This window comes from Vulpes vulpes, chromosome X (genome assembly GCF_048418805.1).
Source record: "Vulpes vulpes isolate BD-2025 chromosome X, VulVul3, whole genome shotgun sequence".
Lineage (NCBI taxonomy): Eukaryota > Metazoa > Chordata > Mammalia > Carnivora > Canidae > Vulpes > Vulpes vulpes.
In genome coordinates this window covers 84,759,674-84,779,473 of record NC_132796.1, presented here as the reverse complement: position 1 = coordinate 84,779,473, position 19,800 = coordinate 84,759,674, and the positions used below count along the sequence as shown (strand labels likewise).

Below are 19,800 nucleotides of genomic sequence, written 5' to 3'. Positions count from 1 at the left end.
ATTATTTTATCTGTGTATTCTCTGTGGTAAGGCTGCAACTTCTAATCCCTGCTTGGTAAGGAATGTACATGGTACTATTGGGAGATAATTTTTCATAGGCTTCATGTTTCTACACATCTTGTGAATGAGGCACTAACTGCTCTTTGTTCAGGACTGAATTTTGGAAGAATGAAAGTTACTCTCTGTAGAGCAAAGGACAGTAGAATACAGATAATGTTTTCCTTTGAATGAAGTACATGCTGGCTTATTGTCCATTATAAAAGATTTGGGTTCCCCTAGCTTAGAGTTTGTGCCCTATGCAGTGTACTATGTGGGTAAGCTTTCATCTGTACTCATGTATGTTGCCTCTGTGGGATTTGGGAGGCAAGAGGAAGTGATAAAAATATGCTGCTTATGCCACTCCCTATGCTATAAGTAAAAAAGTCCTTTGTCTCTCACACAGGAGTCTCATGCCTTCTGCCAGCATCCATACAAGTATGTTAGGCTAACTTGTTGGCTTAGAAGTAGGAAAGTCTCAGATATTTCAGAGTTTTTGACGGGTACTCAGGATAGTGGTTTTGCCTAGAAGATGTTACTTCCCTTTTGAAGAAACTTGTTTAGTTTTCTTTAATCCTTATTTATTGAATTGATTAAAAATACTGAAAAATTAATAATGGTCCACTCTTTTAAAGATTTTTTACTTATTTATTTATTCATGAGAGACACACAGAGACAGAGACAGAGGTAGAAGCAGGCTCCTCCCAGGGAATCCGATGTTGGACTCTGTCTTGGACCTTGGGATCAGAACCTGAGCCAAAGGCAGATGCTCAGCTGCTGAGCCACCCAGACATCCCAATGGTCCACTCTCTAGGGAGCCAAGAAAGCTATGTGTTGGCCCAGACCAGTTCTGAATTAGTAAATTAGGAACAGCTGAGAGCTTTATAATGGTGTTCATTATTTTCTTAATTAAAAATTGGACTTGGAGTGAAATTTATGTTGTTTCTTATTGCAAGAAGCAACTTGAGTTATTATTATTATTATTTTTTTAGCAACTTAAGTTATGAATGTGGCTAGGAGATTAAGAATCTCTCTGACCCTGATTTGTGATTCCAGTGGAACAGAATATTTGAAATCTGGGACAGAGGTCACAGTAGCATGTTGTGGGAGTGGAAAAGCACACATAGAACATGGGCTTTGAAATAACATCTCAGTTTGGAACCCTTGTGCTGTCAGTTATTACTAGTTTTTAAACATTGGGCATGCTCTTCAATCTGTCTTTGATTCATGTATATAATGTGGAATAATAGCTACTTTATAAGGCTGTTATGAGGATTAGATATAATTATGCAAAGTCTATAGCATTGTGATCTAACATATGTGGGGTGTGTGTGTGAGAGAGAGAGAGAGAGAGAGAGAGAGAGAGAGAGAGGCAGAGAGAGACAGAGAGAAATATAAATAGTCATCCCAGTTCAACTTAGGTTATTGTTGGTGTGAATTTAGAGTTCTCATTTCAGATTATGCACTTAACCCTCATGTTTCTTAAAAAAAAATTTTTTTATTAAGTAAACTCTGCCCCCAACGTGGAGCTCGAACTCATGACTCTGAGATGAAGAGCCCTATGCTCTACAGACTGAACCTTCCATCTGCCACCCTCCCTCATGTTTCCTTAAGCAGAAATTCTATGACGATATCTGTTACTGATGAGGATGTGTTCCAGTAACACACTTCATTATTAGAAATTTTTCCAGAGGTAGTAGAAATGTGTCAGAATTTCAAACATTAGCTAGGATTTTCTTTAGTAAGAGGGACTATAGCAACCTACATCATTAAATATCACCTAAAGAAGACCCATGCAAAAAAAAAAAAAAAAAAAAAAAAAGAAGACCCATGCATCTTAGTTTAAGTTTCAACAATTTGTAACAAAAACTGAATGCTGTTTTGTATGTGGAATAAGATAAAACCATAATTAGTATAATTTTTAAAAAAGATTTTATTTATTTATTCATGATAGACACACAGAGAGATGGGGGGGGGGGCGCAGTGGGAGAAGCAGGCTCCATGCAGGGAGCCTGACACGGGACTCGATCCCGGGACTCCAGGATCATGCCCTGGGCCAAAGGCAGGTGCTAAACTGCTGAGCCATCCAGGGATCCCCAGTAATTAGTATAATTAATATAATGTAATAGTGTAATTTCTGAAAGTCATTTTCTATATCTACCTTGGCAGAAATGCTAGCCAGTGGGCCAGGAATTGCACTGGGTGGCATATGGACCCGTTTGTGGCTCTTGTGGCTGCAGCTTGGGAGGCAGCAACATTTCCATTCCATCTGACTCCTCTCTTTCCTTCCCCTGGCTTTCCTTGACCTCTGAAGCTCACGAACGTAATTTAGAGCAGATTATTTAAAGTGATCTATTAACATCTTTAAAAGGCTTCTAGCAGTTTCACAAGGAGAGTTTTGAAGGAAGGCAGGAAACAGCATACAGCAATCTGTCTGCTGTTGAGTTGTTGTCAATACTGCTTGATATGATTTTTGATTAAAACCAAGACAAGAGAGGACAGCCCGGATGGCTCAGCAGTTTAGCGCCATCTTCAGTCCAGGGCCTGATCCTGGAGACCTGGGGTCGAGTCCCACGGGTTCCCTGCATGCAGCCTGCTTCTCCCTCTGCCTGTGTCTCTGTCTCTCTCTGTCTCTGTGTCTCTCATGAATAAATAAATAAATCTAAAAAACAAAAAACCAAGACAAAAGAAGGATAATTCAGTGGTATAAAGGTGCTTATCATCAAGGATGCTAATTAACTGAGATATAACCTTACTGCTTAAGAGAAAAAATAGATAGCAATACAATTTTAAAAAATTTGCAGGCATTCTCTCGTTAATTCTGATAAACTATTTTTATGAGAAGTGTGTTAGTTTCCTGTGTCTGCTGTAACAAATTACCACAAACTTGGTGGTTTAAAACAACAGTTCATTTTTTTTATAGTTCTGGAGACAGAATATGAAAGGAGTCTTATGGAGCTAAAATCCAGTTTCAGCAGTGCTGTTTGCCCTACAGAGTCTCTACAGGAGAATTCTTTCCTTGCCTCTTGTGACTACTGGCATTCTTGGCTACATCACACTCCAGTGTCTCCTTCCTCTTCACCATGGCTTTCTCAGGGCATCTGTCTAATCTCCCCCTGACTTCCTCTTGTAAGGATACATGTGATAGCAGTTAGGGCCCACCTGGGTCATCCAGGATAATCTCCTCAGTGCAACATTTTTAGTTATATTTGTACAGTTTTACAGTATAAACCAACATTCATGTAATTAGGACCTGATATCTTTGAGGGCCACCATTCAACTCACTTCAAAAAGATAAGCAACAAATTTTAGTTTTCTTTTTTTGTGGGTGTGTCTGTGTGGGAAAGGTGAAGAAACATCTTTATAATTGTCTTTTCCCAAGTCCTACTTGTCCCCAGAGAAGACAGGCTTTAAGACTGTTGTGAAATGAATGCTCCAATAAGGAATAAATTAACAGTTTGTTTTCTCATCTTTAGATGGAACTGTATTAAATACAGTACCAATTTTGCATGTTTTTCTTGAGAATGTTTGTTACCAAATTATTCTAGTTACCCTAGTGAACATATTAGTTACATGATTTTTAATATTATAAAAATTCCTTTATGGTTTAATTGTACATCACAAGATAAAAATTTAAAAGTTTAATTTGTATCCATTATATCTATATAGAAGTTAATTTTCACTTTTTTTGAAGGAAAATATTAGATGTTGTTAATGTGAGATACTTCAAGAAATTAAGATACATGTTGTTCTGTGTTATTCCCTTTCTTTCTTTCCATGGTTGTATTTTTCTTTTCATGGTTGTATTTTTCTTTTGGCATTGTTATTCTGTTTACCCAATTCTTAGAAAGGATATTTATACAGATTTAAAATCTGAAAAACCCTAGAACAAACTTTCCTTAATCAAGGGCTTTATAAATAGCTTGAGTTTTAATTTTGAGTTTATTATGCTTTATTTGATTTTACTCAATTAAATTAGAATAATAATTGTACTTTAAAAAATATTTTATTTATTTATTCATGAGAGACACAGAGAGAGAGAGGCAGAAACACAGGCAGAGGGAGAAGCAGGTTCCATGCAGGGAGCCTGATGTGGGCCTCGATCCCAGGTCTCCAGGATCAAGCCCTGGGCTGAAAGCAGCACTAAACCGCTGAGCCACCCGGGCTGCCCAATTAATTGTAATTTTAAGTGATGTTTACTAAGTAAATATATTAGATGATCCAGAAAACAGTTTATTATTGCAAATTTAATTAAATTCCTTAAGGGAACTTATAATATTACTTGGTAATTTACTAAATAATCTTTTATTTAGAGGGGAAAGAACATAAAGCCTCACACAATAACATGTAAGTCATTAATATAATGTGTCATAGTATTTAAGTTATTTTACTAAAATCACTGTTATTAATACTGATATTTTGGCTTTTTCTGGATTGTCCAGAAATAAATTGTACACTCATTTTATTTTTGTTTGGGGCTGTGGTTATGCATCAGACCAACAATGAGCTTGTCTGCTGATACAACAAATCAGGAATAGGATTATGATTGCTTTTACCTCGTAGCTGAAGTAATATTGATTTTTTTTCCTGTCACTATTTTAAACATTCTTTATATGGTTATTGTGCTTTCTCTTGACCATTATTTTCAGTCTTCTCTGCTTGCTTTTTTTCCCCTCTATTCAGCTTGTAAAAATTGGCTGTCCTGATGGCCCATTCTCGAACTCTTTCCAACTCCGTACTCTGATGTTAGGTGATGTCTTCCATTTCTATGATTTTATATTACTAACCATATTCCCACAACTTTCAGTTTTATATATCTATCCCAGATCTCATTTTGAGGTCTATAATCATCTGACTAAACCCCCTCCATTGGATCTCTTTCAGATATCTCACATTATACAAATATAAAATTGAATCTTTGATTCTAACCTCTGCTTCAAAAAACAAAACCCCCACGAGCAACAGCAACAAAAATCCCGTTATACCCTCAATCTTTTTTTTAAGATTTTATTTATTTATTCATGAGAGACAGAGAGAGAGAGAGAGAGAGAGGCAGAGATACAGACAAAGGGAGAAAGAAGCAGGCTCCATGCAGGAAACCCGATGTGGGACTCCATCCCGGACCTCTGGGATCCCGCCCAGAGCCAAAGGCAGATGCTCAACTGCTGAGCCACTCAGGCATCCCAATACCCTCACATCTTTTTAATTAAATAGCCTTTTACTTATCCCACAGTCACTTGCCCAATCCCTAAGTATTAATACCAAAATATATTTCAAACTCTATCTAAATTTCTTATCCTTATTCTTGCAATCTTAATTTAAGCTACCATCATTTATCTCTAGGACCACTATATTATTTATGGGTGTATAATGCTAGGTATTATACAGAATAATGAACTGGGCATAATTTTGATTTTAGAATTTCAGATTAATTGTAAACAGTAATTTTCAACTTCTAGGATTCTGAAATTACAAGAGTAAGATAATGTAAAAGAAACATCCTAAACTTAAAAAAATAATGATTTAAATTTTCCTCCTCAATAGAACTGAATGATGCTTGGGTGTCAGAGGAAGCAAGCCAAGATATAGAGAAACTTCTGTTTCAAGCTCAGATTTTGATTTCTAGTAACTCTGTCTATCCTTTTATTTAGTCATTCAGAATCTTATGGTGGTAGGAAGAAGAATCCAAATTAATTCCCAAATAATTATAACTAATGATTTCTTTTGCCTATCATGCAATTTTACATTAGGTTAGTGTGTGTTTACAGACACAAAAACATATTAATATGTATATTAATATTCTGAAAAGGGAATTTACTATATTGCTAAGTACATAGGTCTCATTCCTCAGGGTGAGAAAGTTAAGCATTGGTAGGAGACTGTTCTTATGAGGGAAGATCACATGCTGAATGATGTATGGTGAGTTAAAGTACACCATAGATGTTCTGCCTGACAGAGATAAATAATATTCTTATTTTTTTAACCAAATAAGTATAATGAATTAATGTAAGCAAAGTTATATTTCTATGATGAGGTAGCAGTGGTTCTCAACAGGTGTAGGGGGGTTTGAGCCCCAGGGGACATTTTTTGGCTGCCATTATTAGAGGGTTTTAATGGCATTTGGTGGGTAAATGCCAGGGATGCTTCTAAATATCCTACAGTGCCCAGGATAGCCCCCCACAGCAAGTTATCATAGGGCCCAAAAAGTCAATAGTGGGTCAGTTAAGAAAGTCTTTCAGGGTATTTTTTTCAACCTGTTACATGTTGTCCTAAGTATGTTTCCAAATTTCATTTAACAAACTCTTAAAAGAGGCAAAATGGTTATAATAATTTCATGATTTTTTTGTGAGAACTGAAATAAATGGGAGTATATTTGTGTGTGTTTGGAATAATTTAGGAGAGGAAGGAATAAAGAATAAATGCCAGGTTTCTGGCTTGCACAACTCAACAGGAGGATGTTGGTGACATTATTTGAAATACAAGAAACAGATGTGTGTGAGATGATCTTCAGTTCAGATTTTACAGAATTTGTATAGATTTTGTAGAATTTGACATGCCTGAGAAGTATCAAGAGAAGTTCTGAAGATCAGAATGTAGGTGTTCAGACATAGCTTTAGTTTGAAATCTGTCAGTATATAAATATAATTTAGCCCTGGGATTGGATGAAATCACCCACTAAAGTGTATATCTTAAGAAGGAAAGAGTACTCGGTCACAGCTTTTTGGAACATCGACAGTCACAATACAGGTAGGGGAAAATCTAGCAAGAGACTAAGAAGTAGCAAGAGAGATGATAAGAAGTGATGCATAAGTGTAGTCTTTCAAACCAAGAGAAGGGAAATGTTTCAATGTAGCTGAGTTGTTATTGACATGGAGGCTGTTAGTGACTTTGGTGGGCTTGAAAGTGAATAGAAACCAAGGGTGGGTTGAGAAGTCCATGGTAAGAGATTTAGTTGTGTTGTAGATTTATGTAAGTTTGGCTGTGAAGGAGGAAGAGGTAGTGGGGGATGTGGGATCTGGGGAGGATTTTTTGAAAAAAAAGATTAGATTAGAAAAGATTAGAGAGAATTCCTCATTGATGTTTTAAAAGATAAATTTTAAAGATATCAAGTACAATTTAATAAACAGGCTTTAAATGAATATATTTCAATATGATTAATTTTGCCTTCGTGGTGGATAATATTTTATAATATATATTTTTTAAAAGATTTTATTTGGGGGCACCTGGGTGGCGCAGTGGTTGAGTGTCTGCTTTTGGCTCAGGTTGTGATCCTGGGGTCTTGGGATTAAGTCTCTCCACAGGAAGCCTGCTTTTCCCTCTGCCTATGTCTCTGCCCTCTCTGTGTCTCTCATGAATAAATAAATAAAATCTTTAAAAAAAATAAAAGATTTTATTTGTTAGAGAGAGAGAGAGAGAAATAGCAGGAGAAGGAGCAGAGGGAGGATAAGCAGATTCTGGTCATATCTCAGGACCCTGAGAATATGACATGAGGCAAAGTTAAGAGTCAGATGCTTAACCGGCTGAGCCACCCAGGTGCCCCCATGTTTTATAATATTTTATGTATATTTGTATGTAAGCTTTGTGCCCAATGTGGGGCTTGAACTCACAATCCTGAGATGAAGAGTCCTGTGCTCTACCAACTAAGCCTGCCAGGTGCCCCATATTTTATAATATTTTAAGTAGTTGCTTAGATTCTAAGTGATTCAACAAACATGAAAATAGTTCTGTTGATTATAATAGATGCAGGTGTATGTTTGGCACTCAAATATTACTTTTCTTTTTCAGATCTTTCAAGAAATCGTTTTACAGAAATTCCTTCTGATGTCTGGTTATTTGCACCTCTTGAGACATTAAATTTATATCATAATTGCATCAAAACCATTCCTGAAGCCATTAAAAACCTGCAGATGTTAACATATCTTAACATTAGGTAAGGAAAAATTTTTTTGGTAGATTTTGTTTTTTATTATAGTTCTAATCCTTTTTAGTAACAAAGGAATGTGTTTGGTTTGGCTATGTAACCTATATTTATCTCAAAAGTATCTTATTTGGGTATTTGTTATATGTTCACATTACTTTATAGGTGTTTGGTCTTTTTCTTGACAGCAGTGCTTCTCATCTCAGCCTTTAATCTGCAGAAGATTCACATGGGGATTAAAACATCTGATTACATAGGTCTGCAGTGGGGTCTGCATTTCCTAGAAGCCCCCTGGTAATGCCAGTACTTATTTGTCCTTATCACTTTAAGTAGCAAGGCTTTATTTAGAATAGAAATATTTTCCTGAAATCATAGCACCACAATGCCAATTTATTTATTTTAAAGATTTTTAATTTTATTAGAGACACACACACACAGAAAGAGAGAGAGAGAGAGAGAGAGGCAGAGGGAGAAGCAGGCTCCGTGCTGGGAGCCTGACATGGGACTTGATATCGTGTCTTCAGGATCACACCCTTGGCTGAAGGCAGCGCTAAACCACTAAGCCACCGGGGCTGCCCAATGCCAATTTATTTATAGGCATTCTTAGTTAAAGTGAAACTTTATGAAGAAACACTTGAGCTATATTGTTCACTCTTGTGAGTTCTCCTTGCTACTCTAAGGATGGATAGATTGGGATGGGAGTGTTGGTGTGTTAAGAAGTAGATGTGACAGTTGAGGTCAATACTTAATAGATGCTTACTGGGAAGCCCGGGTGGCTCAGTGGTTTAGCGCCGCCTTCAGCCCAGGGCATGATCCTGGAGACCCAGGATCGAGTTCCACATCAGGCTCCCTGCATGGAGCCTGCTTCTCCCTCTGCCTGTGTCTCTGCCTCTCTCTCTCTCTCTCTGTGTGTCTCTCATGAATAAATAAAATCTTAAAAAAAATAGATGCCTACTTACTATGTGCCAGACAATGTTACAAATATGAAGTAATCCATATTACTTCATCTCCTCTTCACAACAGCATTTTGAGAGAGGCACTGTTGTTTTGTTTTAAAGATTTTATTTATTTGAGAGAGAGAGAGAGCGCGTGCCTGTGAGCATGAGCAAGGGGAGGGGCAGAGGGAGAGGAGAAGCAGATTCCCCACTGAGCAGGCATCTTGATACATGGCTCAGATCCCAGGACCCTGGGATCAGGACCTGAGCTAAAGGCAGATGTTTAGGTGACTGAGCCACCTAGGTGCCCTGAGAGAGGTACTGTTATTAACCTTGAATTACAAATGAGGAAACAGTGAAGCATAAATAAATATATGGCCAAAGTCATATGCATGTGTGTACACACACACACACACACACACACACATCAAGTGGTAGAGCCAAGATTCAGATCAAAGCAGTATTAGAACTCTCATTCTTAGCTATTACTCTCTATTTATAATAGAGTCAACATTTGATAAGTATAAGAGAAAGATGGTTCTGTCAGATGACTGACATTGAATGGAAATTGGTAAATTGTGACTTACTTAGAATAATTTTCGGGGCATCTGGTTGACTCAGTTGGTGGAATGTGTGATTCTTGATCTCCGGGTTGTGGGTTTGAGCCCCACATTGGGTGTAGAGTCCTTAAAAAATGTTAAAAAAAAGAATCATTTTTTAAAAAGATTTTATTTATTTATTCATGAGAGACAGAGACAGAGAGAGAGGCAGAGACACAGGCAGAGGGAGAAGTAGGCTCCATGCAGGGAGCCCGATGTGGGACCCAATCCCAGGACTCCAGGATCATGCCCTGAGCCGAAGGTAGACACCCAAATGCTGAGCCACCCAGGCGTCCCAGTTTGTTTTATTTTGTTTTTAAAATATTTTATTTATTTATTCATGAGAGACACAGAGTGAGAGGCAGAGACATAGGCAGAGCGGGAAGCAGACTCCTTGCAGGGAGCCTGATGCGGAACTGGATTCCAGGACTCCAGGACTCTAGGATCACACCCTGGGCTGAAAGCAGGCTCTAAACCGCTGAGTCACCCAGGCGTCCCCCCTACCCCAGCTTTTTAAATTTTTTTTTAATTTTTTAATTTAAAAAAATTTTTTTTTAAATTTATTTATGATAGTCACACAGAGAGAGAGAGAGAGAGAGAGAGAGGCAGAGACACAGGCAGAGGGAGAAGCAGGCTCCATGCACCGGGAGCCCGACGTGGGATTCGATCCTGGGTCTCCAGGATCGCGTCCTGGGCCAAAAGCAGGCGCTAAACTGCTGCGCCACCCAGGGATCCCACCAGCTTTTTTTTTAAAGTAAACTCTAGGCTCAACGTGGACTTGAACTCACAACCCCCAGATCAAAAGTCACATGCTCTACCAACTGAGCTAGCTATGTGCCCCTCAAAATAGGCCAATTTTTATACGTTTATTTGTCTGAGAGAGATTAGAAAGAGTTTGTATGTGCCATATGTTTCCCACTTACGTTATTTTTTATTTTGGTGAAAAAATTTTGAGAAACTTGTAAGATGGTTTTTCAGTTCTCTTTTCCTATATAACACTCCTTTTTTCAGTAGAATTCTGCAGGAAGATCCTTGTGTGCTCCATACTGGCCCCTTTTCCAAGGAATCTGTTTGATCCTAAAAGTGTCAAGAGTTATAACAAGGCCCTGGCATATTTGACATTCCAGCAGCCTGGCCATGATTGCTGGTCTAGGGGCATTTTTTTTTTTAAGTGTGTGCCTTATGAATAAAGCCCATCTAGTGTTTCTGGATGTCCTCTGCAGGCATAACATGGGGAGTTGAAAGGTCTTCATGTTCTTCCTTGGGGCAACACTAGGTTTTTGTGGCTGTGCATGTTACTCAAAATGCTAGCTAGATACAGGTCTATAAATGCCTCTTTGAAAAATAGGAAAAATAATAAACTTATTTTTATGAATACTTGGCAGTATGTAAAATGTAATGGTATACTTTATATTTTTTGGTAGAGGGGTTGCCTTAGTCTGTTTGGGCTACTATGATAGAATACCATGTATTGGGTGCCTTATAAATAACAGAAACTTATTTTTCACATTTCTGGCGGCTGAGAAATCCGAGATCAAGTCACTGGAAGATTTGGTGGTTTGTAGGCAGCCATCTTCTAGCTGTCCTCACTTGGTAGAGGGAGCAAGGCAGGTCTCTAAGGTGGTTTTTTTTTTTTTTTAAATAAGGGGTCTAAACCCGTTCATGAGGGCTTCTCTCTTATGACCTAATCATCTCTCAAAGGCCCCACTTCCAAATATCATCACATTGGGGATTAGGTTCCAGCATTATAATTTTGTGGGGGACACAAACATTGTGTCTACAGCGGGGATCATTTGGATCAGTCTAAATTGGTATATAAATTTGATCCTCAGTAGGTTGAGGTTACCCCAGAGCCATATTGCCCAGATTTGAATCTTGGCATTCTCTCTCTCTCTCTCTCTCTCTCTCTCTCTCTCTTCATGAGAGACACACAGATAGAGAGGCAGAGACATAGGCAGAGGGAGAAGCAGGCTTCCTGTGGGGAGCCTGATGTGAGTCTCGTTCCTGGGACCCTGGGATCATGCCCTGAGCTGAAGATAGACCATCAACTTCTGAGCCACCAGGCGTCCCTGAATCCTGTGTCTCTTACCAGCTATGTGACTTTGAGCAGTTTGCTTAATATCTTTTTGACTGATTCTTTCTCTGTAAAATGGGCAGCATGAGATGCTCTATTTTCCCAAAGTCAGTTGTTATGACGTTAGTGAAGTTAATTCATGTGAGGTACTCTGAACATGGCCTGACACACAGTAAGCACTCAATAAATGTTAATTGTTGTTATATTTAAGTTTATCCACAGAGATAGGAATGTTTTATCAACTTTGAACTGAGATGAAGGTGTTAGTGGGCTGTTCTGCTGTAAACCGATAAGAAAAGGGAATGGGTTAGGGTTACTACATGTTTTTAAAGATGTAATTCTATTAATTCTTCATAAATTTGAATTTAGTGCATGCAAACTTATCCATGGAACCTGTCCTTTGTTAGAGGCATGGAAGTATTGAGTGCAGTGAAATAATACTAGAGAACAAGGTTCTGGCATTTTCTAGTTGAGAAGAATGATTCTGGGTTTTGAAAACTGATGATATGTAAGACAATATCATAGGTAACAACACAGGCTTTACGATCTTTTGTGACTGGGCAAGTCACTTAGCCAGTTTTAACCTTTGTTTTCTAATTCATGTAATGGAGATAAATAGTACTACCTGTCTCATGGGTTAATGTGAGTATTAAATGACATAGTGCATTTAAGGATTTTAGTGTGATACAAAGTAAGCACTCATTAAATGATAATCATAATTTGATGAAAGCTTTTTATTTACTTTTGAGGTGATTTGTTCTTTTTCAACATAACATGAGAGATTTCAGACTTATCCCGTAATGAGACTTTCTTATTCTTTTCAGTCGAAATCTTTTATCAACATTGCCAAAATACCTATTTGATCTTCCCCTTAAAGTTTTGGTCGTCAGTAATAATAAACTAGTGTCCATCCCAGAAGAAATTGGGAAGTTAAAAGATTTAATGGAATTGGTGAGTAAAATAGTTGCATTGACCGTGTATGATATATAATGTACATAACACATACCTTTATATTTTGGACGATTGTTCTTTATGAAATTTCAGTATAATTTTTTTAAAAGAATAATTTGGTATATGCTTATGTTCACCTTAGTAAAATTTCAGATACTGTTGCTTATGTCTAATTTTAGCTCACAGCCACAATAAAAACCTGGTTGGTCCTTAGTCCTAGTGAAGTCAGAAGGTTTGTTTATATGTCTTAAGAAATGCTTTTCAAACCAATAAGCATTTGTATGTTCATTTTGGGGACAGTAAAGTTCGTAGACTAGGAAAAGATACCTTTTTTTAAAAGGTTTTACATGGCTACTACGAAAGCCTTGGAGAAAGGGGATAAGAGGAAGAGAGTACAATGCCTGCAAACAATAGAATGAACAAAATAACTCTGCTTATCCTATATTCCCATGTGATTTTATAATACTTTTGGGACCGAGATGGAGAGGCCATTATATACAATTGGCTGTGGAAATATAGGAATAATTTAATTACCTTGAACAGAACATTTTAGGTATTAAAGGACATTGAACTTTGAGGGGAACATAGGTATATCCTTAAAGTATTGACCTATTTTCTCATTTTTCTGTTACTTCTGTAGGGGGCTAAGGGCAGGTGGTCTCAAGATGGGTTACTTTGGCATGATTATTTTGAGTTGAAAGTAATAAAAAAATTGGTTTAAGAAAATCTCTTTACCTCCCCCTCAACATCCTAAATTTACATTGGAAAGAAGAGCCTATTAAAAGAGATTCATCTTCACCTAAGGCACTTACTTGAATCAAGGAGCACTTTGTTTTCCAAACATCTCTCACTGTCCTGCTAATGATGGTCTTCCTCCCCTTTGTGTCTCCAGACTCCTACCTCTTTGCTTAGCTCTGGATGTCACATAGGCCTCTTGCTGCCTGTCTTTGGAATTTCATGTTTGTATGGATTCTCCATATTTATGAATCTAAATGTGATTTTCTCTTGTTAATTTGTTTCATGTTAATTTGATTCTTAGTCCAGCTTGAAGGACTTGGAACGCAGAAGACATTTCTTTCTTCCCAGCACTTCCATGTCCTACAATGTGCCTTGCTCTTTATTTTTTGTTTTATTTTGAGTAATGTATTCTTAAGTATGACTTTATTATGTGTGGAAGGCCAAAAGTTTTCTTGGGAATTTATCCATGATTATTTATAGTGGCAAATTAATGTGCAAATAGGATGTAATGAACAGAAATTTCAGGAATGTCATATTTTTATTTCTTTTATTCATTAATGCATGTGCAATTACAATACAAGGAGACTACCTTGAACTTAGTCTTACACTGTTTTAGAATCATAGGATTTTAGCCACTTGCTAATACAGGATCCCTGACACATCTAGTTATATAGCTTCAGTGGTGGATAAATCTGTGTGTGTCACTGAGGCATACCTTATTCTCTTTTGCAAAGCTCTGTTATCTTTATTATTTTGAACAAAAATACATGCCCCTATCACTTTTATCTATTGGTCCTGGGACTGCCATGTGAAAAAGTATAGATAATGACAACTTTTCTTCCCTTCAGATATTTGTAATCTGTTATATATTTACTCTCCATTTTACCAAACTCTAAGGTCTGTTTTTCTGTAGCTTAAACATAATTGTTACTTTTATTCCTTTCTATATTTTCTGTATTTCTATTCTTTGTTACTTTTTATTTTTAGCTTTTTGTTTATTTATTTTTATTTTATTTAAATTCAATTTGCCAACATATAGTATAACACCCAGTGCTCATCCCATCACTGTGCCCTCCTTAGTATCCATCACCCAGTCACCCCATCCCCCAATCTCCTCCCTTTCCACATATTTTTAGCTATTTCTATCCTGAAAATGTTTCTTTTTATTAAAGTCCTTTTTAACATTATATTTACAAATGAACAGAAGATTCTGGAGGTGATTTAACAAATTCATAATAAAAGGGGACCGATATCTTCTTTGACTTGGACACTGTTACACTTTATTCTATGGCTGTAAAAGTTCTTTTTCTTTTATTTCATTCAGTTTTTGGCCCTGTGTTCTAAATTGCATTACAAGAGATAGTTTTTAAATAAAATTTTAAAAATATTTAGGACTTTTAGATTTATTCTAGTATTTTTAGCTACATAGAATGTTTTTAAACTATTAAATACCATATTTCACTAGGCACTATAAAATTATTGTGCTTTTATTTAAATTTTTGAAATAAGTAACAGTGGATAGATAGCATTAGGATGGCTAATTGACCGTTGTAAAGCACATAAGGAATTTATGGGTATTACCTGTTGACAGTCTTCCACAAGAATGTGGTAGCCAACTACAGTGAAATTCTGTCATTAGAAACCTAGGAAATATACTTAGGTTCCAATATCCAGTAGAGTATTTTGTAGAGTATCCATTGGTGAGTAGGTCAGTTTTTTTGTGCTTGGGTTTATTTCTTCTGGGCAGCTATCAAATTTCTATGAATTTTTTGTATGGAAATCCCCAGTATTAGAAACTTTTTTTTTAAAGATTTTATTTATTTATTCACAAGAGACACACACACACACAGAGAGGCAGAGACAACAGGCAGAGGGAGAAGCAGGCTCCATGCAGGGAGCCCCACGTGGGACTCTATCCCAGGTCTCCAGGATCACACCCTGGGCTGATGGCGGCGCTAAACCGCTGAGCCACCCAGGCTGCCCATAGAAACTTTTTTTTTTTTTAATTTTTATTTATTTATGATAGTCACAGAGAGAGAGAGAGAGAGAGAGAGAGAGAGAGAGAGGCAGGCAGAGGCAGAGACACAGGCAGAGGGAGAAGCAGGCTCCATGCACCGGGAGCCCGACGTGGGATTCAATCCCGGGTCTCCAGGATTGCGCCCTGGGCCAAAGGCAGGCGCCAAATCGCTGCGCCACCCAGGGATCCCCCCATAGAAACTTTTTTATAGGAAGAGGTCGTTTTAATTTTTTAAAAGATTTTATTTATTCATTTGACAGAGAGAGAGAGAGAGCGCGCAACAGGGGGTAGCAGCAGGCAGAAGGAGAGGGAGAGCAGGAGAAGCCTAATGTGGGGCTCCATCCCAGGACCCCAGGATCATGACCTGAGCCTAAGGCAGGCTTAACTGACTAAGTCACCCAGGTACCTTGCAGTAGTAATTTAAAGGCCATTTTCCCCAAATTTTATTATCTTTCATTTGGATAATAGTCTATTCTCAACATGGAAGTTAAGGTGATCCTGTCAAAACATAAATCAGATCATGTCATATCTCTGTTTAAAAGTTTTTGGTTCCTGGACACCTGGGTTGCTGAGCGGTTGGGCGTTTGCCTTCGGCTCAGGGCATGATCCTGGAGTTCCAGCATCCAGTCCTGCATTGGGCTCCTGGCAGGGAGCCTTCTTCTCCCTCTGCCTATGTCTCTGCCTCTCTCTCCGTGTCTCTCATGAATAATTAAAGTCTTAAAAAGTTTCTGGTTCCTGTTCAGATCTCTCCGAGTAAAAGCCTAAGTTGTACCCCTCTCCCCAGTTTAGTCTCCTTCCTTTCCCACTTCCTTCTAGTTACACTGGATTTCTTGCTGTTCTTTAGTTCATGTCAGGCATGTTTTGCCTAAGAGTCTTTTTACAGTTATTGTTCCTTATGTTCCTTTCTTAAATATTGGCATGGCTCTGTTAATACTGCTCAAACATCAGCTTCTCCATGAGGCAATCTTTAAAAAAATTTTTTTTAAAAAAGATTTTATTTATTTGAGAGAGAGAGAATGAGGAAAAAAGCACAAGCAGGGAAGGGGCAGAGGGAGAGGGAGAAACAGTCACCCGGCAGGGAGCCCAACATAGGGCTTGATCCCAGGACTCCCAAGATCAGGATCCTAGCCAATCAGAGCAGATGCTTAACCTACCAAGCCACCGAGGCACCCCTCTGTGAGGCAATCTAAATTGCTAATATCCCTCCTCATTGCTATTAGACTGCCATTTTCCTTTATCTTGCTGTTTTTCTTATTCACAGCACTTATCATGTTATGTAATATATAATAATGGCAGCACTTGTCATATTATATAATCTACTCTCTTTGCTAGAATATAAGCTCCACAAAGAGCTGTGAGGGTAGGAATTTTGGTTGGCTTTATTTCTTGGTGTGTCCCCAGCACCTAAAACTGGGCCTAGCAAATAATTGGTATTTGATGATAAGTGTTTGTCACTGAATGAAGATGCTTAGATACAATTTGAAAGAAGTATGTAGGATACATTTTCTTATCATCTTAGTTGTATTGGATTTTCCCTACACGGCTTTAATATTCTTTTGAATTTACCCTCCTGCTTTTTTTATTTTTGGTAAAACTGAATGTATGTGCCACTCTTCTCCCTCCACGCTAACTAATATCATTTCCAGTGAAAGTTGGAAATTAAGGGCAGTTGCAGTCGAATGTGAATTTCATTTGCAATGTGTCTGGAATGACTGCCCTATGAGATCTTGTTGCAGATTATTCTTCAAGGGAAGGAAGAGGAGAGCACAATTAAGCTGTTTCTTATTACGGAAAACTGGTGTCATTTACCTTTGAATCAGGACGTGGATTTTCATTTAACCTTGAGATATTTCAGATTCGGTGCTAGAAAGTCATTGGGTTATGATGTGAACCACAGAATTTTGAGATTGTAACTCCTCATATTTTGTATCCCTTTGAGAAAGAGGTCCATACATAGTCTTTGATTCTCTAGCTCAAGTCTGTAAATCCTTGGCTCTCAGTTTCTGCCCAACAGAGTAACTCAAAACTACTGTAATTGACAGATTATCATAGTGATTGATAGTTGTTTTTTATTTTATCTCTGAATGAAGAGTACCTGGATTATCCTTATTTCTGGTTTTGGTTGGTGAGAACGGTCTTCAGTTGAGATTTCCAAAAGGCTGAATTATGTAGTACTAAATTATAACTTCACAATGTTGCACAGAAACATTTGTTAACTGTGCTAGATTGGCTTCATGATGTAATATAAATAGAAATCTGCCAGATAATCCATTTTTAGAGAAACAATATTTGAGGTAACTTTGCACTGTAGGTAATAGGTAACAGCTATTAGCTGTGTGCTTTAATTTTAAAATGGAAATAGGTCTGTATTTCTCAGTTTGTTATAATTTTCTTATTTTTCTTAGGATATTAGCTGCAATGAGATTCAAGTCCTTCCCCAACAAATGGGAAAATTACAGTCACTTAGAGAGCTAAATATAAGAAGAAATAATCTTCATGTGTTGCCAGATGGTAAGATGCTCATTATTTTTACTGAAATGAATAAGAAAGGAACTGTGTCAAATTTAACTTAATTATTTTTCATTTCTAAACAGAATTAGGAGATCTTCCCTTAGTCAAGTTGGATTTCTCTTGTAATAAAGTGACCGAAATCCCAGTTTGTTACAGGAAGCTGCATCATTTACAAGTAATGATTTTGGATAACAATCCATTGCAAGTACCACCAGCACAGGTTTGTAATAAAAATATGATACTTATTTCTTCTATTTTTATTCATAATTATACATCAAATTGATAAATCAAAAAACATCAGAATTAGGAGTCACTTTGTTGTTGAGGCTTTATTGTCTAAAGGAGTTTTTCTGAGAAGTAACTTTTGCACTTTGGTAGGAATTTTAGCTTAGCTTCTAGAGAAGAGGATTTAGAAAACCCATATCTGTAATTCTGTTTGTCAGTGTTCTTTTAAAAACATAGACTGTGGAGTCTTTTTGCATCTCTCCTACTCAAGTATGTATCTACTTGACATTTGTTGTATGATTGATTGGAACAGGTTCTTAGCACTGATAGATGGAATCCTAACAGAAAGTACAAGATACGAGTGGAAAAGTAATGATTCAGCCTTTTAGTTGGAGGATTAAATCCACATGGAATCTACTGAAATGATAGTAAAGGATCATACTAAGATATAAACCCATAAAGCCAAAGAATGAGAGAGAAGAGGGTAGTAGAGGAGAGATGGCAACAGAATTTTGGAAAATGGAGGATGGATGAAATAGCAGAAACTAGGGTCTTTACTTACACTGGCATGAGAGAATCTGGCCAAGGAGGCACATGGCAGTGAAATGCCAATCCCTAATCTACTTCCAAGCTATGGTCCCTGGATCATGGTTTGCATCCATCCAGAAGAAGGGTTGCCTTTTTCTTGCTGCTTGCCACATGTGGCTATTGAGTAATTGAATTATGGTTGGCTCGACTAAAGAACCCAAATTTAAATGTAATCTTATTTTGATTAATTTAAAGTTAAATAGCTTTATGTGACTAGTGGCCACTGTATTGGACACCACAGGACTAAGACTTACACTCTCAGATTCTTATCCTTAGCTTTGCAGCTAAGTGATAGGCCCTCACTTGCCTTAGCAGAAGCCTGGGTTTTTTTCAGTAGTAGAATATGTAGGTAGATTCTCTCAGATTCTCTCCCTTGTGTCAGTGGCCAGATGTCTATTGTTCCTGGACTCAGCAGAATGTTTTCTTGCTCATAATACTGTAAATACTAGATTTTGATTTAATGAGAAATTGTGATATAGTTATAAAATAGCAGAGATATACCTAGTGCCTACTGTGTTCCAGGTACTTTACATGCATTAATTTATTTAATTCTTGTAGTAACCCTATAGAACAGGTATTGTCATTATACCTCATTTTATATATGAGGAGGCAAAGACATAGAATTTAAGGAATTTATTCAGTGCCACATAGTTAGCATGAGGTACAGCTGGTTTCAAACCTAGGCAGTCTGACTCGAGTCCATGGTCTAACCAGTATGCTATGCTTCTGAAGAAGGAGGAAGTAAGGTGAGTGTGGTGAGTTAGGTATGGTGGTGTTGATGATATTTGATAGTGGTGGGTAGTGGTAGTGTAAGAAATCTAAGTCCTTGTTTTCCATAGGAAAACCTCAATAAATAAGATCTATAACTAGAAAATAAAATAGTAGAACCATGTTACTGATAAATATAAAAATAAATAGCAGAAAACCAACTAAGAGTTGATATGTGGGGACTAGGTTTTAGAGACTGAAAGGAGTGGAATGGGGGTTTAATGTTTTGTTATCAGTTTTATAATTCTCTTTGATTTTAAAACTATGTACACGAATTACTACAATAAAAAATTTATGGGGGATCCCTGGGTGGCTCAGCGGTTTAGCGCCTGCCTTCGGCCCAGGGCGTGATCTTGGAGTCCCGGGATCTAGTCCCACATCAGGCTCCCTGCATGGGGCCTGCTTCTCTCTCTGCCTGTGTCTCTGCCTCTCTCTCTCTC

At 37.5% G+C, this 19,800-nt stretch overlaps 1 protein-coding gene across 6 annotated transcripts in view; it reads left to right on the top strand.

The window, feature by feature from the left end:
- Nucleotides 1–19,800, top strand: part of LRCH2 (leucine rich repeats and calponin homology domain containing 2) — a 102,953-nt gene that overhangs the window by 22,802 nt on the left and 60,351 nt on the right. For all 6 annotated transcript variants that reach the window (XR_011998280.1, XR_011998281.1, XM_025983885.2 and 3 more), the window contains exons 2-5: nucleotides 7,822–7,966; nucleotides 12,387–12,513; nucleotides 17,674–17,779; nucleotides 17,863–17,999. Coding sequence is in view for 4 of the 6 variants with exons in the window: in XM_025983885.2 (XP_025839670.1) it covers nucleotides 7,822–7,966; nucleotides 12,387–12,513; nucleotides 17,674–17,779; nucleotides 17,863–17,999 (515 nt within the window). In the remaining 2 variants the exon portion in view is untranslated. The remainder of the gene's footprint in view (nucleotides 1–7,821; nucleotides 7,967–12,386; nucleotides 12,514–17,673; nucleotides 17,780–17,862; nucleotides 18,000–19,800) is intronic.